This window comes from Tamandua tetradactyla, chromosome 1, assembly GCF_023851605.1.
Source record: "Tamandua tetradactyla isolate mTamTet1 chromosome 1, mTamTet1.pri, whole genome shotgun sequence".
NCBI classification, from domain to species: Eukaryota; Metazoa; Chordata; class Mammalia; order Pilosa; family Myrmecophagidae; genus Tamandua; species Tamandua tetradactyla.
Genome location: NC_135327.1, coordinates 59,988,932 through 60,007,649, shown reverse-complemented (window position 1 = coordinate 60,007,649; position 18,718 = coordinate 59,988,932). Strand labels below are relative to the sequence as shown.

General features: G+C 60.6%; 1 protein-coding gene across 4 annotated transcripts; it reads left to right on the top strand.

Annotated features, from left to right (window-relative positions):
• Positions 1-1,937: 1,937 nt before the first annotated feature.
• Positions 1,938-17,480, top strand: RBBP8NL (RBBP8 N-terminal like). 4 transcript variants are annotated; one of them, XM_077161535.1, is made up of 14 exons: positions 1,938-2,076; positions 9,603-9,754; positions 10,920-10,962; positions 11,369-11,464; positions 11,784-11,896; positions 12,337-12,409; positions 12,789-12,931; positions 13,029-13,111; positions 13,332-13,495; positions 13,972-14,674; positions 14,877-15,009; positions 15,397-15,467; positions 15,554-15,683; positions 16,853-17,480. In XM_077161535.1, exons 2-14 carry the CDS (start codon positions 9,694-9,696, stop codon positions 16,981-16,983), a joined length of 1,944 nt encoding a protein of 647 aa, XP_077017650.1. In that variant the 5' UTR covers positions 1,938-2,076; positions 9,603-9,693; the 3' UTR covers positions 16,984-17,480. The 4 variants fall into 4 exon arrangements, with proteins under 4 accessions (XP_077017650.1, XP_077017646.1, XP_077017661.1 ...); XM_077161531.1 differs by having other exon boundaries at positions 12,789-12,946; XM_077161554.1 differs by lacking the exon at positions 1,938-2,076 and having other exon boundaries at positions 9,606-9,747; positions 12,789-12,946.
• Positions 17,481-18,718: the final 1,238 nt, after the last annotated feature.

The window sequence follows — 18,718 nt, the reverse complement described above, 5'->3', positions numbered from 1 at the left end:
ACCTTAGAACTGCACAATGTAAGCAGTGAGCCCTAATGTAAACTATGGACTACAGTTAATAGTATGATTATAACAATATTGTTTCACCAACTGCAACAAAGTTACCACACCAGTGCAAAAATGTTATAAATAGGGAAAATTTGGGGATGGGTATATGGGCACTCTAAACTTCTTGCTTGATTTTTCTGCAAGCCTACAATGCTCTAATTTTTTAAAAAGTCACATACAGGGTGGACCACGGTGGCTCAGCAGGTAGCATTCTCACCTGCAATGCCAGAGACGTGGGTTCAATTCCTGGTGACTGCCCATGCAAAAAAAAGAAAAAAGTCACATACACATGGATATGACCCCACAGCATGCACAAGGACCCCCAGCCCCACACACGTGAGAACATGTCCAAACACAAACACGCATACCCTTGCCACATGCAGAACATTTACAAACATGCAGAGGGCCTGCATGCTGACCCACATTCAGAAGCACACACACACACACACACACAGATGCCTGCACACGTACATGTGCACATATACATTCACACACACATGCAAGTACATACATGCACATGTGCATGTGTGTATACATACACATGCATATACACTCAAATACACATGCATTTACCTGCACACATGGGCTCACACACACACCCATGTGTGTACACACATGCACACTCGTAGCACACGTGCAACACCCACACACGTGCCCACACAGATACATGCATGTACACACATATATACGCACGCACTCACGTGCATTCATGCACTCACACACATGAACAGTAACCCATGCACACACACTGATATGCACACAGGCTGTGTCCACATATGCCATGTCTACTCCCTCATGTACATAGTGCACCTGCACAGACACACACAAACATGCCTCTGGCGGCCCCACCAACCTCACAAGGGCCCTACCTGGAGGAGGCGTCTACAGAGGTCCACGGCTGTTCAGACAACCTGGGGCAGGTCCACACTGACCTCTGCCCCACTGTGAGCCCAGCCCTGACGGGGGTCATGGCAGAACCAGAAATGGCCAGCTCCTCACTTCCAGCCCCAGCTGGCCACTGGCAGGGACTCAGCAGGGGGCCAGATAGGCCCCTTGGGACCCACCTGGGGCTGCTGGCCAAGAGCCCCAGACCCTCCCCCTCGCAGCCCTGGGCAGAGCCAGGGTCCATTTGGGCGTCCTATGGGGAGATCCCCCATTGCCCCTGCTGTCCCTGCCCACAGACAACCCCTGCTTTTGTGAAGGGTGGGTTCCGGCAGGGAGCTGGGGCAACTGCAGCCCAGAGAGCTATGGGTGTGGAAAAGCCTCCATCAACGAGAGGATAAGCGTGTAAAACCACAGCACCCACTTCCTCAGGCACGTGAACCCCAGGCTGCCATGCCACCCACCCACCCAAGCCTCCGGGAATCCAGCCTGCCCTGAGCCCCACACAGACCTTAGAGCAGACTCAGACCCAGGAACCCACAACCTCCCAGAACCCAGCAGGGTCCACTGAGAACCGTAGCGTCCAGCTGCTCTGGGACAGATCCTGGGCTTGCTGTCTCCGATTTACAGACAAGAAAACCAAGGCCAGGAAGGGAAGTTCATCTGTTCAAGGTCACCCGGAGGTGAGCTGGGATGGGACAGGTCAGAGGACGGGCTGCTCAGGCCTGAGGTGTGAGGACGGGGGCAGCCCAGCCTGGGGCACAGTGACTCCCCAAAGCCCTCCTGCTCCGGGTACTGTGCCCCCTGCCCTCCCAGCTGTGCATAGCCTAGAGCCGCCCGACCCTCCCTGGAAGCTGTGTGTCCGGCAGGCAGCATGGGCCGCACCGCCATCACGGGGAAACAATCCGGTCTCTATGTGGGCTCAGGCCGGACCCGTTTGGCCACTTGCTGATGGCAGAACCCGTCAGGCAGCTTTGGTGAGTCGCTGCCACCTTTCTGCTCCTGGCTGGGAGAATCAAAAACCAGTAAAACGGGTCTGGCCAAAATTATGTCTTGCTCCTGTGTGAGCTTGCACATTGCTCACCTCTATCTCGCGGCCGCGGACGGTTCCGGCTCAGGCTCGGAGGGCGCTGGATTGGGGGCCATGTGAGTACCCAGGGGACGCGACCACTGCCTGGCAGGCTGGGGCGGGAGCCAGGTGGCGGCCAGGCTGGGGGTGCTGTGGACCTGGGGGCGCGCCCCGAGGCTGGGCTAGGAGGCCGGGGACGAGGGATCAGGCCCCCACGCGGGGCTGGGACCGGCGGCGGGACCGGCCTCCGCCCGTTGGGTGGCATGAGCGGCACAACCACCTGTTCCAAGGTGCCTGATCCTGGGGGCCGAGACAGGGCAGCGGCCCGGTGGGCTTCCTGGGTGACTGAAAGGGGGCAGGGGCTGGGGGTAGAGAGGCGAGGCCTGGCCAGCCCCACTGCAGCAGGAAATCCGTGTCCAAGGGGCTGCTTCTGGTGAGAGGCCTTGGGGTGGGGGTGGGGGATCACCAGGAGTGGGGAGTGGCCTGCCAGGAGGGCACACAAGCCGTTTGTGTCAGGTTGAGCATGATATAGCTGCCCCTGCCAGGCACTGGGCAGGGGGGACACAGGGAGGCAGGTTCTGGGTGGCTGTGGGCCCTGCTCTGTTTCCCAGGCCAGGCCCAGGGCAGCAGGCTGCAAGGGCAGGTGCCCGGCCCTTCCCCAGGGAGTCGGGTTGCAGGACCCGCTGTAACCTGAGCCGGCCCAGCCAAACCCTGTGCCTGCTGCGTTCCTCTGTGAGTGTGCACACGTGCATGTGTGCATTGTGTGTGCAGCTGGCCTTGGGCCCATGCATGGCAGGGAGGGATGGCCAAGGGGCACTCCGTACAGGAGCCGAGTGAGTGTGGATATGCACAAGCGTGTGCCTTACCTGGTTAGGAGATCACTGCCACCGCATGGGTAGGTGTGGGCATGACTTGTGTGTGCATGTGGACATCATAGCCTCCTTGTGTCTGGCAAAAGCTAGAAACTGCCTTGGCAGGGACACCAGGAGGTCCCAGGGCTTGGGGGTCTCAGCTGCATCCTTGCGAGCCAGTGACCAGGGCCAGGCTATACCTGTACATCTCTCTGAGCCTCCAGGTCCTCATATGTAAAATGAAGCTGCCATGGCCACCCCACTGGCGAGGGTGAGCCCAAGAGCAATGCTGCACAGGAAGCTGCTGCCGGTGCCTGGCGCATGGGTGCAGGGGCTGCTCTGCTTCTGGTGCGGGGGAGTGGTCATTGCTGGAGTGCCCACCCTGGGCCCAGTCAGCCTCCCTCCTGCCTCCAGGAGCCAGAGCTTAGGGATCCCCTGTTTGGTGGGTAGGGAAACTGAGGCAGGAGTTTCACAGCTAGGCAAACAGCTTACCCAAGTTGCCATGGAAAGGCCTGGCCCTTCACCCCCGAGGCCCCCAGGGAGGGCAGGATGAGGCTCACGTGGGACCCCTGCCTCGGCCTCGCTCGTCTCCAATCCCAGCTGGGCCTCAGCATCCTTTTCTGTATGCAGTAGGTGCTCCACCAGTGGTCTAGCGGGCTCTGACCGTGTGCCAGGCCCTTGGCGGGCAGGGGGAGGGGCAGATGGCGGGCCCCATAAGTGCACCCAACTCAGTCTCCTTGGAGAAACTTTGGGGTGATGGCATCACCCCCACAAGCAGAGTGATGCCCTGCCAGGGGAAGAGACCCCTACACAGGCTTGACCCCAAGTGGGCACACGGGCACCGGCAGCCAGAGACACTGTAATTGCTCTCATCGTCAGTACCATTGCTGGAGACAGACAGATAGTCAGATAGAATGACTGACCAATGGCTGGGTCCTCAGAGAAGGCACAGGATCGGGGATCTGCTGGAGGCAAAGGATCCCTAGACAAGGGAAAGTGGCGAGGGGTCACTTGAGCTTCTGTGCCCAAGAAGGGCCCTCGGAAATGTCAGGGAGCCAGGCATTGGCAGACAGAGCCCCTGCCCCGGTTCCTGTGGCCCCAGCTGCCCAGGCAGGGCTGGAGCTGACAGCCCGCAGGCTCTGCTGCTCGGCCAGATGGCGCTTGGCAGGTCAGGGGCTGCGGCGGGAGCCTCCGCGCCCTCCTTGTGCCAAAAGTGGGGCTGGCACCCCCCTGGCATGGCCACCAGGGCCAGGTGGACTTGGTCACACAGGGCACGGCTGTCCACAGCTGCTGGAGTCAGAGGCTTCCGCCCAAATTTGGGGAACGTTGTTGGTTCTATGGCGAAGCTGACCTTGTGGCAACAGACCTTGAACTTGGCCGAGGGAGGAGGGGTTCCTGGAAGCGGCCCTGGAAGGGGGTGTGCCTGGGCGTGAAGCGCTATGGGGGTGCTGCAGGCAGTGCCAACGGAGGCAGACTCTCACCCCACTGTTAACGGAGCACTCACTACCTGCCAGACTGGCCATGTGGACTGTCACCTGTCAGAACCTCTCAGCCACCCGATATGGGGGAGGCTCAGAGAGGGTCGAGTGACTTGCCCAAGATCACCCAGAGAGCAGAGAGAGGATCGGGATCCCCAGGGTTCAGAGGTCCAGGCTTTCCCCCCTCGGCCCAGGTGGTCCCATTCAGGAGTGAGACCTGCCTGACGCCAGCTGACACGTGGAGATGGGGTGCACCCTCTCCTTTGGGGTTCTGAGACCTAGCCTGGTGGAATCAACACCAGGAAACCTCTGCCCTCTCAAGCAGCTGTTATGGCAGGCCCCAGGAGGCAGGTGGGGACCTGGGGAGTAAGGCGTCCCCTCCGTCCTTGCACCTGTGCCATAAGCACCAGGCCTGGGGGAGACCGCACCCCATATTCAGAGTTCCTTGCACTTCCACCCCCAGCCCTGCCCCTCTGGGGAGCGGGCCCATGAGTCCCTGAGCAGGAGACCTCAGGGAAGGAGCTATACAAGATGCCCAGGGAGTACACTCTCCCACCCCAGCCTTGTGACTTCAGCTTGTCCCATCCCGGCCCCTGGAAATGAGGGGCTCCCTTCAGAATGTGCCCCCTCTGGTCTGTGAGATGGAGAGCCCCTGACTCCAGCCCCCCAGGCCCATGGCCCTGTCCACATGCTGTCCTGCTCGTCCTCCTTCACCGACGCTTCCTGGCAGCCTTCCTACCCCCCCAGCCCCACACACACTGATGCCTGGAACCACCCCCCACGCTTTCCCTAGCACATGCACACACACACCCAGCCCAAGCTCTCTGAATTTACAGGCTCAGAGAGGGTCCCAGGGCTGTGCCTGAATGAGACCCCTGAGGGAGGGAGAGTTCCCACAGGAGGGAGGGGGTTGGCTGACGGGGGTGGAGGTACAGGGACAGAGGTCAAGTGGCACCCGGGTCCCTGGAGGTGTTTCCGAGGCATTCGCCACCAACCTCAGTCAGCCCCAGATGGCAGAGCACTGGGCACTGTCCCCTGACTCTCTTTCCAACAGAAGGGGTGGACAGCTGGGACCCAAGCCTGGCCCCACTACCCGGCTCCCAGCAAGGGGCAGGCAGGTGCCCACCAAGCCCCAGGCCCCTGCCTTGGGTTCCCCGTGAATGGCTCAGAGCTGCCACCAGCTCATGGGGTGGTTGAGAGGGTGCAGGGGGAGGCGGCGGTGGAGAGCCTGGCACAGTGCCAGCTGCACTGTTGATCCTGGACATGCACCTTGGAAGGCGGGAAAGGCCCTCCGAACTGTGAAGTGTGTGCACGGGGGTGTGAATTGCAGGCCCTGCAGAGTCTCTCCTGTTGCCTTTCAGGGCCCTTGAGGGGAAGAGCTGGGGCCTGCCAGGCGGTTTGTGTTGCAGGACTGGGGGGAGGGGCAGGGGTGGGGCTCCCCAGAGGGAGCCCCCAGGCCCTGCCAGCCCAGCCTCTGTACCGCAGTGACATCACAGGAACAACACGCATCTCTCACTCGGACCCGGAGCCGGGCTGGCCTCTCCCGGCCCACGGGCTCCTTTACAGGCGTTGGCCAGCCCACACGGCAGGCCCTGGGGGCCAGGGAAGGCTCCTGTCGGGCGGGTTGGGGTGGAACTTCAGGCTGCTGCGGCCGGGCCCTCCTGGGCCCCGCCACCATCCACCCAGGGGCCCCTCGCAGGCGGGGCCGGCACAACCAGGCACACCTAGGGCCCGCGGGGGAGGTGCAGGACTTGCAGCTGGGTGACGGGCTAAAGCGGAGCTGGCATTTGGGAGCGGAGCCCTCCACCCCCAGCCCAGCTAGGCCCCCTTTTGGGGTAAGCTCCAGCCCCAATCTCAAGTTAGTGGCACCACTCACCAGCACCCCACTCCCAGAGTCCTCAGCAACCCCACAGAGCCTCCAGGCAGGGAGTCCCCGTCTTTCTGCTGGCCCCACCCCTCCACTGTTTCCTGGCCCCCCAGCCTGGGATCATGCTCTCCTCTGGCCTCGCAGCCCTGCTCTGGTCCCGCCTCTACCAGGCCTGGCTCGTCTCCCACCCCGGCACAGCTCAAAGCCAGGCTCCACTGCCCAGATCAATTCCAAGGCCACTCATCCTAACCCTGTGGCCTCTCTCGGGATCCCCAGGCCTGCACTCCCTCACTTAGAGACACCTCTCCAGCCCACCCCCCAGGTGGCTGCATCTGAACTCTGGGAGCCCTGAGCTGGGCCATTCTGAGCTGGAGGGAGACGGGACTGCATGGGCTCGCCCTGGAACTGGGGACACGGGCACTGGCTGTGCCACAGAGCCCTGCTTCCAACCTCATGAACATGTCTTCAGAGCAGTCTTTCAGGTTGCAAACCCAGGCGGGCCTTTGTCACTTCAGCCCTGGCCGGCCAGGCACCACAAGAGCCCTGCGTGGGGTGGCCGTGGGCCTCAGCAGAGGCCTGGCACATCTGCACAAGGAGGTCAAGGGGAGGTCAATGCAGTGGTCTAGTTGAGGGACCGGGGTGTCAGAGGTGAGACGCCGGGCTAATCTAGAAGAAGCCAGCAGTGGCTGCTAAGGCTTCAGGCGTGAGATGCTAGGAAGGGAGTGGAGTCGAGCAGCCCAAGGGCTCTGCAGCCTAACCATTAGGAGAGGCCTGGAGGTGAGACAAAGGGTCAGAATGTAGGCTCCAGTCTCAGATGGGCCAGCACAGACCTGCTCTGCTCCTTGCAGCCACATGACTTACAGGGCTGACCCAAACGCCAGCCAGAACTCCTTGTCTGTAACTGGGGGCTGGCAGCAGACCCTGACCCTGGGGTGGTGACAGAGCCCAAACAGGATGGAAACAGCCAGATCATACCTCGAGGAACTAAAAAGAAGAGCAAACTAAACCTAAAGTTATAGGTGGAAGGAAATTAACAAATATTAGAGTAGATATAAATGATACAGGAAGTAGAAAAACAATAGAGAGAATCAGTGAAATCAAAATGAGTCCTTTGAGAAGATCAAACCTTTAGGTAGACCAAAAAAAAGAAAAGATGCAAATAACTAAAATGAAGTGGGGACATTAGTACTGACCTTGGAGAAATTAAAAGAATTATACGAGAATATTATAATTAATTGTATGCCAGCTGTCCTAGTTTGCAAGCTGCCAGAGTGTGATATGAGAGAAACAGAATGGCTTTCTAAAAGGGGAATTTATTAAGTTGCAAGTTTACAGTTCTAAAGTCATGAAAATGTGCAAATTAAAGCAAGACTATAGAAATGTCCAATCTAAGGCATCCAGGGAAAGATACCTTGGTTCAAGAAGACTGATGACATTCAAGGTTTCTCTCTCAACTGAAAGGCATATGGCAAATATGATGAAGTCTGCTAGCTTTCTCTCCAGGTTTCTTATTTCATGAAGCTCCTTCTGGGGTGTTTTCCTTCTTCATCTCCAAAGTTTTCTGGCTGCGTGGGCTCTGGTGGTTCTCATGGCTCTCAAAATGTTTTCCAAAATGTTTCCTCTTTTAAAAGATTCCAGTAAACTAATCAAGACCCACCTGCAATGAGTGGAATCACATCTCCCTCTAATCAAAGGTTAATACCCATAATTGGGTGCATCACATCTCTGTGGAGATAATCTAATCAAGTTTCCAACCTGTGGTACTGAATAAGGATTGAAAGATCCACAAGATGGATCAGGATTAAAACAAGGCTTTGCCAGGGCACATAATCCTTTCAAAGTGGCACACCGGTTAGAAAATTCCTAAAAACACACATTTTACCTAAACTGACTCAATAAGAACAGAAGGTTTCAATAGACCTATAACAAGTGACAAAATTGAATCAAAACCTCCCAAAAACAATAACAAGCCTCCCAACAAAGAAAAATCCAGAACTAAATGATTTCATTGGTGAGTTATGTAACACATAAAAAATTAACACCAATCCTTCTCAAATTCTTCCAAAAATTAGAAAAGGGAACACTTCTGAATCATTCTGGAAAGCCAGTTTACTCTGGTTGCAAAGTCAGATAAAGATAGCACAAGAAAATTACAGGCCAATTTCTCTTATGAATATAGATGCAAAAATCCTCAACAAAATACTAGCAATCAAATCCAATGGCATATTAAAAGATTATACACCATGACCAAGTGGGGTCTATACCAGGAATGCAAGGATGGCCCAACACAAGAAAATCAATCAGTGTCATAAACCACATTAACAAATCAAAGAGGAAAAAAACATATTATCATATTGACTGATGCAGAAAAGGCATTTGACAAAATCCAGCATCTTATCTTGATAAAAACACTTCAAAAGCAGGAAGAGAAGGAAACTTCTTCAACGTGATAAAAGTCATATTTGAAAAACCCACAGCTAACATTGTACTCAATGGTGAAAGACTGAAAGCTTTCCCTCTAAGACTGGGAACAAGACAAAGATGCCCACTGTCACCACTGCTATTCAACATTGTGCTGAAAGTTCTAGCAAGAGCAATTAGACAAGAAAAATAAATAAAAGGGGATAGAATAGTCTCTACAGAAATGGTACTGGGAAAACAGGCTATCCACATGCAAAAGAATGAAGTTAGACTCCCACCTCTCATCATATGCCGGTCTTTGGCGCCTCCGGCCTTCAACGTGGGCTGAGTTCCTTGGGCAGATGGGGCCAGTTGAGCATCTGTCTGTCTGCACTCATGTGTGTTGTGCATGACCATATGTGTTTGTGTGTCTGTGTCTGTGCCGTGGGAAACACCAAGGCCCCAAGGTGTCTGCCGTGTTGGCTTCAGCCCCAGCCCGGGCTCTGCAGGGGGCAGTGCGGCCCACTCCCTCCACGCCTTGCAATGGGAACAGGCCCCAATTCATCCTATCGCCGAGGTGGTGCATGGGGTGTGTTCTGTCTGGGGCGTGGTAAGGATGTGGCCTTGGCCATGGCCCCCAGGTGCAGCATAGCTGGGGCTGGGGCTGGGGCTGTGGTGGGGAGTTGAGGTACAGCAAGAGAGTCCCCGCGGGGTGGGGGCACAGGGCACTGAGAGAGGACAGTGCAGGTGAGCCCACCGAGTCCTGACTCAGCAAGGGTGGTCGGGGCGGCAGGAATGACTGGACTTCTCACAGGGACTGGTTTCTAGCTCAAGAAACTCCTGGGGGCTCCCAAAGTCTGGGGGTCCAGGGGCTTTTGCCTAACTTCCCCAGAGCAGTTGATCCCAACCTGAAACGGGTTGACTCTCCTTGCTCAGGGCTGCCCGTGGCTGGACACTGCAGTGCCCCTCAGGCATGGTGCCATCTCTTCCCACTCCCTCCTTTGCAGGCTGGAAACAGAGGGGAAGTAGAGGCCAAGGAGCTGCCCCACAGCCCACAGGTCGAGGGCGGTGGGGCCTAGGCCAGAGCCGCAGGGAGCCATGGAGAGCTTCATGGAGTCACTGAACAGGCTGAAGGACGTCCATGAGAAAGAGGTTCTGGGTTAGTGGCCCTGGGGGCGGGGAGGGCCGGCCAATGGGCTCCAGCTGGGGAGGGGTCTCCACCACCCAGGGCTGGACAAGGGGTCCTAAGGGCCAGGGCCAGGCCAGGCCTGTGTGCCCCCAGGGTCACCCCTAACTCTCACCAGACTTGGGGCCCTGCCCTCCCTGCCCAGAAAGAGGAGTTCTGCCCCAGGGCCCCGAGAGACAAAGTGGCCAGATGCCCACCCAGCCTGGACCTAGCATTGGCACCCCAGGTGTGGCCCCGAGGGGTCACGTATGTGCAGGACAGGTGCAGCCAGTTAAAACCCGCAGCCCCTGTGCAGCACAGCCTCCAGCACATCCAGGCTGCTTGCCTCAAGGGTGGTCCTCAGGGCACAGCGGGAGGCCTTGTCCCTGGCCACTCAGAATCCCAGAAGCCGGCTGGGACCACTCCCTGCCCCGGAGAGGGGGCCTGTGCCACCCAGCAGAGGCCACCCACTTTGAGTAACAGGAGCTTGCCACCCATGAGGCCCATCCGGAACATTCCCCAGCATTGAGTTGAGATTCTTCTGCTTTCCTCTGGGACAACCACCCACCCTGGGCCGAGCTCAGCCCCGCCACACACCCTGTCCGAGCTTCCCCCAACCCTGCACGCACCCCCTGGTGGCCCCCAGCCCAGTCCTTCCCAAGACCCTTGCCAGTGGCCGACTCTCAGGTCCAGAGGGCCTGGGTACGTCCCTTCCCAAGCGAGAAAAGAGGAGGGGCTGCCTGGGTGGGACCCCAGCTCCTGGTCACAGAGTGTGCAGGGGTTCGGTGGAGCAGCCTCAATAACCCATTTTATCTCACCGTAAGCTGTATCCCCCAAAAACAGTCCCTCTCTTTTCCCACAATCCTTCCAGACGTGGCCCAGGAGCAGGCCCCTGCCAGCATTGCTGGCCCCATACCCCTGAGGCAGACACCACAGAGCCGGGGACCCCAGGAGAAAGCGGGGGGTGCTCAGTTGGGACCACCAGGGTCAGAGGCAGCACTGGGCAGAAGCTGAGGCTAGAGAGGCCAATGGCTGGTGCAAACAGGGACCCGCGGTGGATGGGGCTCACCCAGGAGCCACTGAGCTTGACAGCACCCCGGGAGGGCAGGGGGGTGGCCTGGCTAGCCCTGACCCTGGCCTCCTTGTCCTCCCCGGCCAGGCCTGCAGAGCAAGTTGCTGGAGCTGAACTCTGAGAGATGCCGGTAAGCGCATACCCTTCCCCATAGCTCCAGGCCACGCTGAGGCCACAATCCCTATGACCTGGAGGGAAACTAGGTTGGGGGTGGTGGCAGTCACGTAGCTTGCCCAAGGTCATGCAGCCAGTAGGTGGCGGAGCCAGGACTTGAAGCCAGGTGCGTGGCCTCCAAGCCCACCGTTCAGGGCGTCCTCCCGGCGCAGGTCATCATGGCGACGTAATGATCATGACGTGAACTTTGAGTCCTGGAGCCGCACCGGGGCCTGTGGGGCAGGTCCTGGGGCTCCCGGGGATGGTGGCACGGTGGCCGTGGACTGGACGGGGCCGTGGGGCTGAGGCTCGGGGCACAGCCCACCGTGCTGTGGGAGAGGGGCGGCATATGGCTTCCCCCCAGCTTGCCCTCCCTGCCACAGGAACGCCCAGAGGATTGAGGAGCTCTTCGCCAAGAACCACCAGCTCCGGGAGCAGCAGAAGGCACTGAAGGAGAACGTGCGGGTGCTGGAGAACAGGTGCTGGAGCAGGGTCCCGGGGCGGGGTGCCAAGGGTCCCCTGGCTCCTGAGTTTGGGAAACTCCAGCCTGAACCAAACCAGGAAGGTTTCTCCACTAAGTGAACACTGTATGTGAATTGCATTTTCCAAGATTCCTTCTCAAGTTTAACTGAACATAGACCACTCGCCCCCAAGGTGGGGGACTGGGGGTGGGCCCCAAGGAACACAGTTTGGAAAAGGCGACAGCAATGCCAGGGTCTGCAGTGAGGGTGGCCCTGTCCGTCTGCGGGCCTCAGGCCGGACCCCTCACGGCCCCTCGCCAACTCCCCCCACCCACAGGCTGCGGGCTGGCCTGTGTGACCGCTGCATGGTCACCCAGGAGCTGGCCAGGAAGAAGCAGCACGAGTTCGAGAACTCCCACCTCCAGAGCCTGCAGCACATCTTCCTCCTCAGTGAGACCCCGTCCAAGGCCCCTCCTCTTCCACCTCGCCCAACCCCCCACCTCAGAGCCCCTCCTGTGGGCAGCGCTTGCTCCGGGCCCACCCTCCGATCTTGAGAAAAGCGGGGAGGGCAATCATTTTACAGACAACACCCTTGCCCAAGATGTGCAACTGGTCCAAAGACCCCAGCGGGCCCCAGCCACACCCCTCCCGTCAGTCCCCTGGGACAGCTTCCTCCCCGCTGGCCCCTCCCCACCACAATGAGGAAGGGGTCCAGCAGGGCCCCAAGCTGCCATCCCCTACCCCCCGCCAGTTCTACTAATGACGAAGGTCATGTCCCCTTTCCCTGAGCCCCCAGAGACAAGCTTGACCACTGGGGGAAGGGGTCCCCTCACTTTCCATGGCCCCACCCTCCCCTCCCCAGCCACAAGGCTGACACCTGTTGTTTGCAGCCAACGAGGTGAACGGGCTGAAGGAGGAAAACAGGAGCTTGAGGGAGGAGGTGAAGCGGCTGCGGGGCCTGGAGTGAGTGGGGCAGGGCAGGCCAAGAGACCCCAATTCCCTGACACCCAACCCCGCATGCACCCCACCCGTGTCCAAGGGAGCCCAGGGCACAAGATGCAGAGGGGACCCCAGACCCATTGACGGGATGGGGGTGCTCACAGGCCACCCATTGAGGAACAGACGCCCGAGGACTCCCCACCCCCACCCCCAGCAGCGCTGACACTTGAGGCTCCACAGGGGTGTCTGTGTTTGAGACCAGCCCCAGGGCCCTGGACCCCTGTAGGCCTTCCGCCAGGTGGGGAGAGTCGGGTCCCCACAGAGGAGGCCCAGGCCCTAGGTGGGTGCCCCGGCGTTCCCGTCGGTCCCTCACCCTCCCTGTCTTTGCCACCCCTCCCCCCAGAGACCGACCCAGGCCCCTGAGCAGGGGGAGCGTCTCGGATCCCCCCTCACCCCTGCTGCTCCCCTCCCCTGGCAGCCGGAAGGCCAGCACCGAGAAGCCGACAGGGGGCCACGAGGAAGCTGAGGATGAGCCCCCAAGCACAGGTCCACGGGGAGAAGGTGCTGGAGGCGGGAGGGGCAGCTGAGCTGCCCGCCCACCCCCTGAGCACTCCAACCTCTCCTGACCCTGTGTCCCCTACAGAGAAGTCATCAGGGTATACGACATCTCCAGTCGCCAGAATCTCCCCGGGGGCCCCCAGGCCCGAGCCGCGGGCTCCGGACATGGTGAGGGGCTCTCGACAGCACACCCCCAGTCCCATGCCAGCAGGGTCCCAAACTCCATGTGACCTAGGAATTCAGGGGCAAAGCTAGGCGGGGGGTGGGGAGGACTTGCCCGAGGTCACAACACAAGCAAGGGCAGAGGCCGGGACCCCCAGTGGGGCACAGCCTGTACCCCAGGGCAAGCCCCGACCCGTGCTGAGCCCTGCGCCCCTGCCCTGCCCAGAGCCCCCAGCACATTGCCAACCAGCTGCACGGGACCATCGCCGTGCTGCGGCCTGGGTCCCGGGCAGGCCCCGCTGACTGCCGCATTACCGATGGGACGCCCCCGCCACCCCCCAGGAGCAGTCCACCCAGCCCACCTTACGAGCACAGCCTCCCCCTGGACAGGTGAGGCTCCTCCTCAGGCTCTGGCCCCATCTTCTGGTCAGGGAAGTCCCTCTACTTATCCTTCCAGGAGCCCCAACCTTTCTCTGGCTTGGCTTTCTCAGGCACAAATTTCCCATGCAGACACCTCCTGTGGGCCTGCACTGGCGTGGGTGGTAGATCCCTTCCTAGAGGCTCTGGTAGTCCCTTTCTGTGCTCTCAGATCCATGAGCAGCAGAGCAAGTCCTGCCAGTAGAGGGTCCTGACAGGAAGCCAAGGGCGAAGATGTCCAGGCCCCTCCGCGGGGCCCCCACCTGGGTGGCCTCTGGCCAAGCCCACAATAGCCCAGGCATGGGGCCTCCAGAGCGGGAGGCCAGGACCCCACCCTCTCGCCACTGCCGCTGTGTGGCCTTGGGTGGCCCACCTCGCCTCCCTGGACCACGGAAGTAGGAGGGCCATCGTCTCTCCCTCCACAGCCCTTGGTCATTTGCCCCATACAGCTTCCTGCGCGCTTCCCGGCCCACTGCGGTGACCTACGCGGCACTGAGGCGCTCCCTCCAGGCCGACCGCCTGTGCCTCCTAAACCGGCACCTGGCCCTGCACCTCCGGAACCCCCGCAGTGCGGCCACCTCCCGCCCCAGCCCCTGGGTACAGAGCCTGAAGGCTGGGGAGCCGGAGGCCTGGGAGGGGACTGCCGGCCTGCTGGATCTGGTGGACATGCGCGACCCCCGGCTGGAGGGCACACTGCACCTGCTCCTGGCTCAGCAGCAGCGGCGGGCGCGGGGGGAACGGGCGAGGCCAGGGAGCCTGCATGGACCCGAGGAGACACCACTCTCCCCGCTGGCTGAGTGCCCCAAGAGCGAGGTGACCGGGGCAGCTCTGAATACAGCGGCCTTGCCTGGGGAACAGCCCCCATGGCCCCCAGCCCTGGGCAGCCCCAGGGACTTGGAGGCCAGCCCTGGGGTGCAGGACTCTGCCCCTGACAAACCCCTGGACCTCTCAGACCACGGCCGGACCCGGGACGTCCCCAAGCCCACCAGCCGGCCTGAGTCACTCAGCCCCCCAGCTGCCCACACAGGCAGCCCGGGGTCCCCACAGGATGCTGAGGCACCGGCCCAGTCCAGGCCCTCCAGCCCCCGTGAGCTCAGCAACAACCCCAAGATGGCCAGGGCGGCTGAGCCAGAGCAGCCCCTCATGCCCGCGGTAAGGGCTCAGGGCCCCCTCTTAGCCCCCATCCCACCACACCCCGGTGGGCAGCCAGCTTGTCCCTCCAGCCTCTCTGAAGAACCCTTCTCTTCCCTCACCCCCCTTCCCCAGGCTGGGTCCTGTGGGCCATGTCCAGGGCTGGCTGGAGGGCAAGGCAGTGCCTCCAAATGAACTCAAGCCACTTACTTGTTTTCCCCAGGACCCCCTGCCTGCTCTCCCAGGGCATCTCCCCAACCTGCCCTCTCCAGGCGGAATGGGAAATGAGGCCAGAGGGAGGCTAAAGGCGCACCCTCGCCCCCAGTGGCCTGATGCCGATGGCCACCCAGGAAAAGGTGCAACCACCTGAGGTCAAGTCCATATTGGGGAGGGAGGGACCCGCAATGGCCAGGGGCCAGCTCAGTCCCTTCTGCCTGATCAGCCAGAGCCTGGGTCTGGTGTCCAAGAAAGGGAGGCAGGGGTCAAGGGCGGGTATCACATGCAACAAAGGGAAGAGCAGCATTGCATGAGGGCTGTCGGACAGGTAGTGAGCTCCCCGCCACTGTGGCAACCAACTAAGGTAGGTCCCCCAACTAGGGCTATTTGACTGGGGGGTGGGGATTTTGGGCCTGTATTTCAGCCCTATTGGCCTCAGTTTCCTCGTCTGCAGAGTTGTCACTGCCCACCCTAGTCTGTCACTAGACCCCAGGGCCACCAGCCTGACCCCTAATTGTATCCCCCAGAGCCCAGCAAGGCTGGCGTGCAGACGGCAGAGTTGGATGAGCTGAATGAATTGGACTCCTCTGACAGTGAGGTGGGCCCGCTGCACACCTGGATGGGGCCGGGGTGCAGTGCTGCTCAGGCCGGGCTCCTCACCCTGACCATACCCCTTCTGCCCAGGTGGCCCCGAGTTCTGAGGGGAGCAGCATGCCGGGCACGCCAGGAGCAGGGCGCAGGTGCTTCTGCACCCAGGAGCATGGGCAGGGTCTGCAGCAGAAGCGGAAGCGGTCCTTGGAACCCTGGGGCAAAGGTACAGGCTGGGGGAGGGACTGCCAGGGAGGCGCTGCATGCCCGCCCCTTGCAGCACTGGACAGCGATGTCCACACAACAACTCAAACTCAGAAACAGGGGCCCTCCAATCTCTCTGGAGTGTGCCCCACGGAGCAGGGACTTGAAACTCTCGCCTAGGGGGCTATGGCCGGGCCAGGCCCCTCCTCTCTGCACCTCAGTTTCCTCACCTGCCCAAGGTAGTGAACTTGGGACTTCCGTGCAGTTTCAGACAGCAGGGAGGCTCTGTCATCATGGGAACGCTGGAGGGGAGGGGAAGGCGCAGCCGAGGGTGCCACCCTCTGGGGGCACAGGGCATTTGCTCCCGCGGAGGGCTCTGGTCTCCTCCTGCCAAGCTCAACAATTCCCAGTGAGGCAGCCGCGGGCATCAGCTCCAACGCCCCTGCCTGCCCCAGGCGCCCGAGGGAGACTGTGAGCCCCTGCGCTGATCCGCGAGCACCCTGGTGCTTGTCCGGGCAGCGCCACGGCCGCCACAGTACTCCACTGTTCCCGGGAGGCCAACTCACCTGCCCTCCCCACAGACACCAGGGCACTTCCGCTGCCCAGGGATCCGCTCTGGGGGGCGGGGACAAGACAAATAGGAGATCTTGTTCTCCTACCTGGGCCAGGCAGGAGCCAGCTGACCCCCAGCAGGCAGCCCACACCCCACACTTCACACCCCGCACCCCATAGGCAGCCCTCTGCCCCTCCCTGAACACCCACTGACAGCGGGAGATTGTGGAGCAGTGGTTGGGAACAGGGCCCTTGGCCAGGGAGTCATGGGCACCTGCTGCGTGCCAGGTGGGGGCACCCGCCCCTCGGGAGGTGCAAAGGGAGTACGGTCCTTAGTGCCTCTGGGCTGCAAGATCCACAGCGGGTAGGGTGGCCCACGGCGAGTGGGGGAAGAAGGAAGGCAACCAGCCCCAGGACGCGGAGCTGGATCCCGCAGGACCTGTCTGCGCCCGGCGCCATAGGAGCATCAAGTCGGGACGCAGTGCCGGTGGGCTGGGTCCACAATTTCTGGGGGCCCTTCCCGGAAGCCCCCGCTTGCCCTCCACACCCATGGCCGCTGCTCCCCCACCTGTAGGAAGGGGTCGGGGGCTGGGAACATGGTTCTGGAGTGTGTCCGCCTGAGCCCCGGACCTTCTGCAGCCTCCAAGAAGGCGACCCGAGGGAGAAGGAGACTGCAGGAGGCCGCTGCCACTGCTGAGGGGCCCCAGAGCCCGAGGGGCGTGGAGGACGGCAGCCCCTCGCACCGCACCGGGGGCTGGCAGCAGACCTAGCCAAGGTCCAGCCTGCCCAGACCGGCCCTGAAGTGACCTAGCTCCCCTACTCACACCACCAAACCAGCAGACAGCCCAAGCCCATGTTTGCGGGGTACAGCCGTGCCGGGCTGGGGTCCTGGCCCCTTTCCAGAGGGGTGGGGAGGCCATGAGGGCCCCGGGCTGGCCCCTACCCTGTCGCCTGGGAAACGCCCGCTGGTCCCACCCTCAGCCCAGCAGCCCCTCACCAGGGGGAGGCTCGTGGGGGGAAAGGGGCACGGACAGGTCTCCCAGGCCCCAGCCCAGCCCACAGTCCTGCTGCCTCCAATTTCAAGGGCCCAGCCTGGGCCATGTCAGCCACCCCTTCCCCGCCAGGCGCGAGCAGCAGCTCGGGCCACGTCCGGGCAGTCTCCAGCGCCTCCTGGTGGCCGGGCCTGGCATCACGGCGAGCGTGGTGGGGGGCAGTTGTGGGCACAGCGCCCGCCTGACTGGGCTCCAGGGGCTGGGAGAATAAATGTGTAAAGGAAGGATGTGTGTGCAACTGGCAGGGGCAGCTGGGGCCGCCGCCCACTGGGGCAGCCTACCACCAGCACCCACCCACGAGATGCCTTCAGGGGCCCAAGGTGCCCCCGCCCTTGCATGAACCAAACCAGGTTCCAGCCCTGTTTGCAGGGTGCTGCAGGGGCAGAGCGTGTGGCACCCTCTGTAAGCTGAGTCCCCATCCTCGCTGGCTGGCTCCCACACCCTAAAGTCCTGGCCCTACTTTTCAGCCATTGTCCCGTTACCCGGCAACCCACTCAGGAGCCCGCCTTTAGCACTGCCACTTCAGGAGCCACAGTAGAGCTTGTTAAGAAACAGACTTCCAGGCCTCACCCCAGTTCCACCGATTCAGGATATTCTGACTGGGCCTGGGAATCTGTGTTTTATGAGGCTCCCAGGGGGTAATTCTCTTGCATATAAACTTTGAGAACTGCCCCTTCCGGGGCAAAGGCAGTTGGCACTGGTTCCTCTGCAGGCATCAGGAAACCAGTGGGCTGAGGGGCAATGAGGATGGGAGGTAGGGAAGACAGTAGTTGTCCCTGGGGAAGTCAAGATCAAGGAAAGGGGCATCTAATTTGGGTTTCAAGGGATGAATAGGGTGTGTCGAGTGCAAGGTATTATGGGAAGTTTGCTAAAGTGAGAACTCCAGGAAAGTGGACCAAAGGTCAGACAGAAAAGAAGAGGGGTTGGGATATGGAGGGATATCCAGAAATGATGCTCAGGGGGGTGCCAGGTGGAGGGAACAACTAGGGAGCCAACCTAAGGGCCAAGCTACAATCAAGGGGCATCCAGGCAGAGCCCCTACTTAGACCTGGAAAGCGGTTAGGGTGGGGTCTGAAGAAAACTTTCAAGACCAAAACTGCGAGCAAGAGCAGGACCCTCCTCAACCACACTGAGGTCAGAGGGACCAGAGTACCAGGTCAAGTGTGGATGCTGTTTGGCCGGACAGCTGAAACTCGTGTGCCTGTTGGGACCACTGGACACAGAAGGACAACTGAGCTGGGTGCAGCCCAGGACTGGTGGGGCTGCAGGCCTGACAAACAGGGGCATCAATTCCCACTGCTGATCATGGCCGGTCAGCCTGCCTGCCCACAAGGCCAGGGGTGCTGAATTCCAAAGAGGAGCTGGAAGGCCAGGGCCACGTGTGAGGAAGAAATCTCCCAGTTGTTAAAGGTCACTTCCATTTTTCTGAAACAAAACGAAGCTCTGTGTGTGT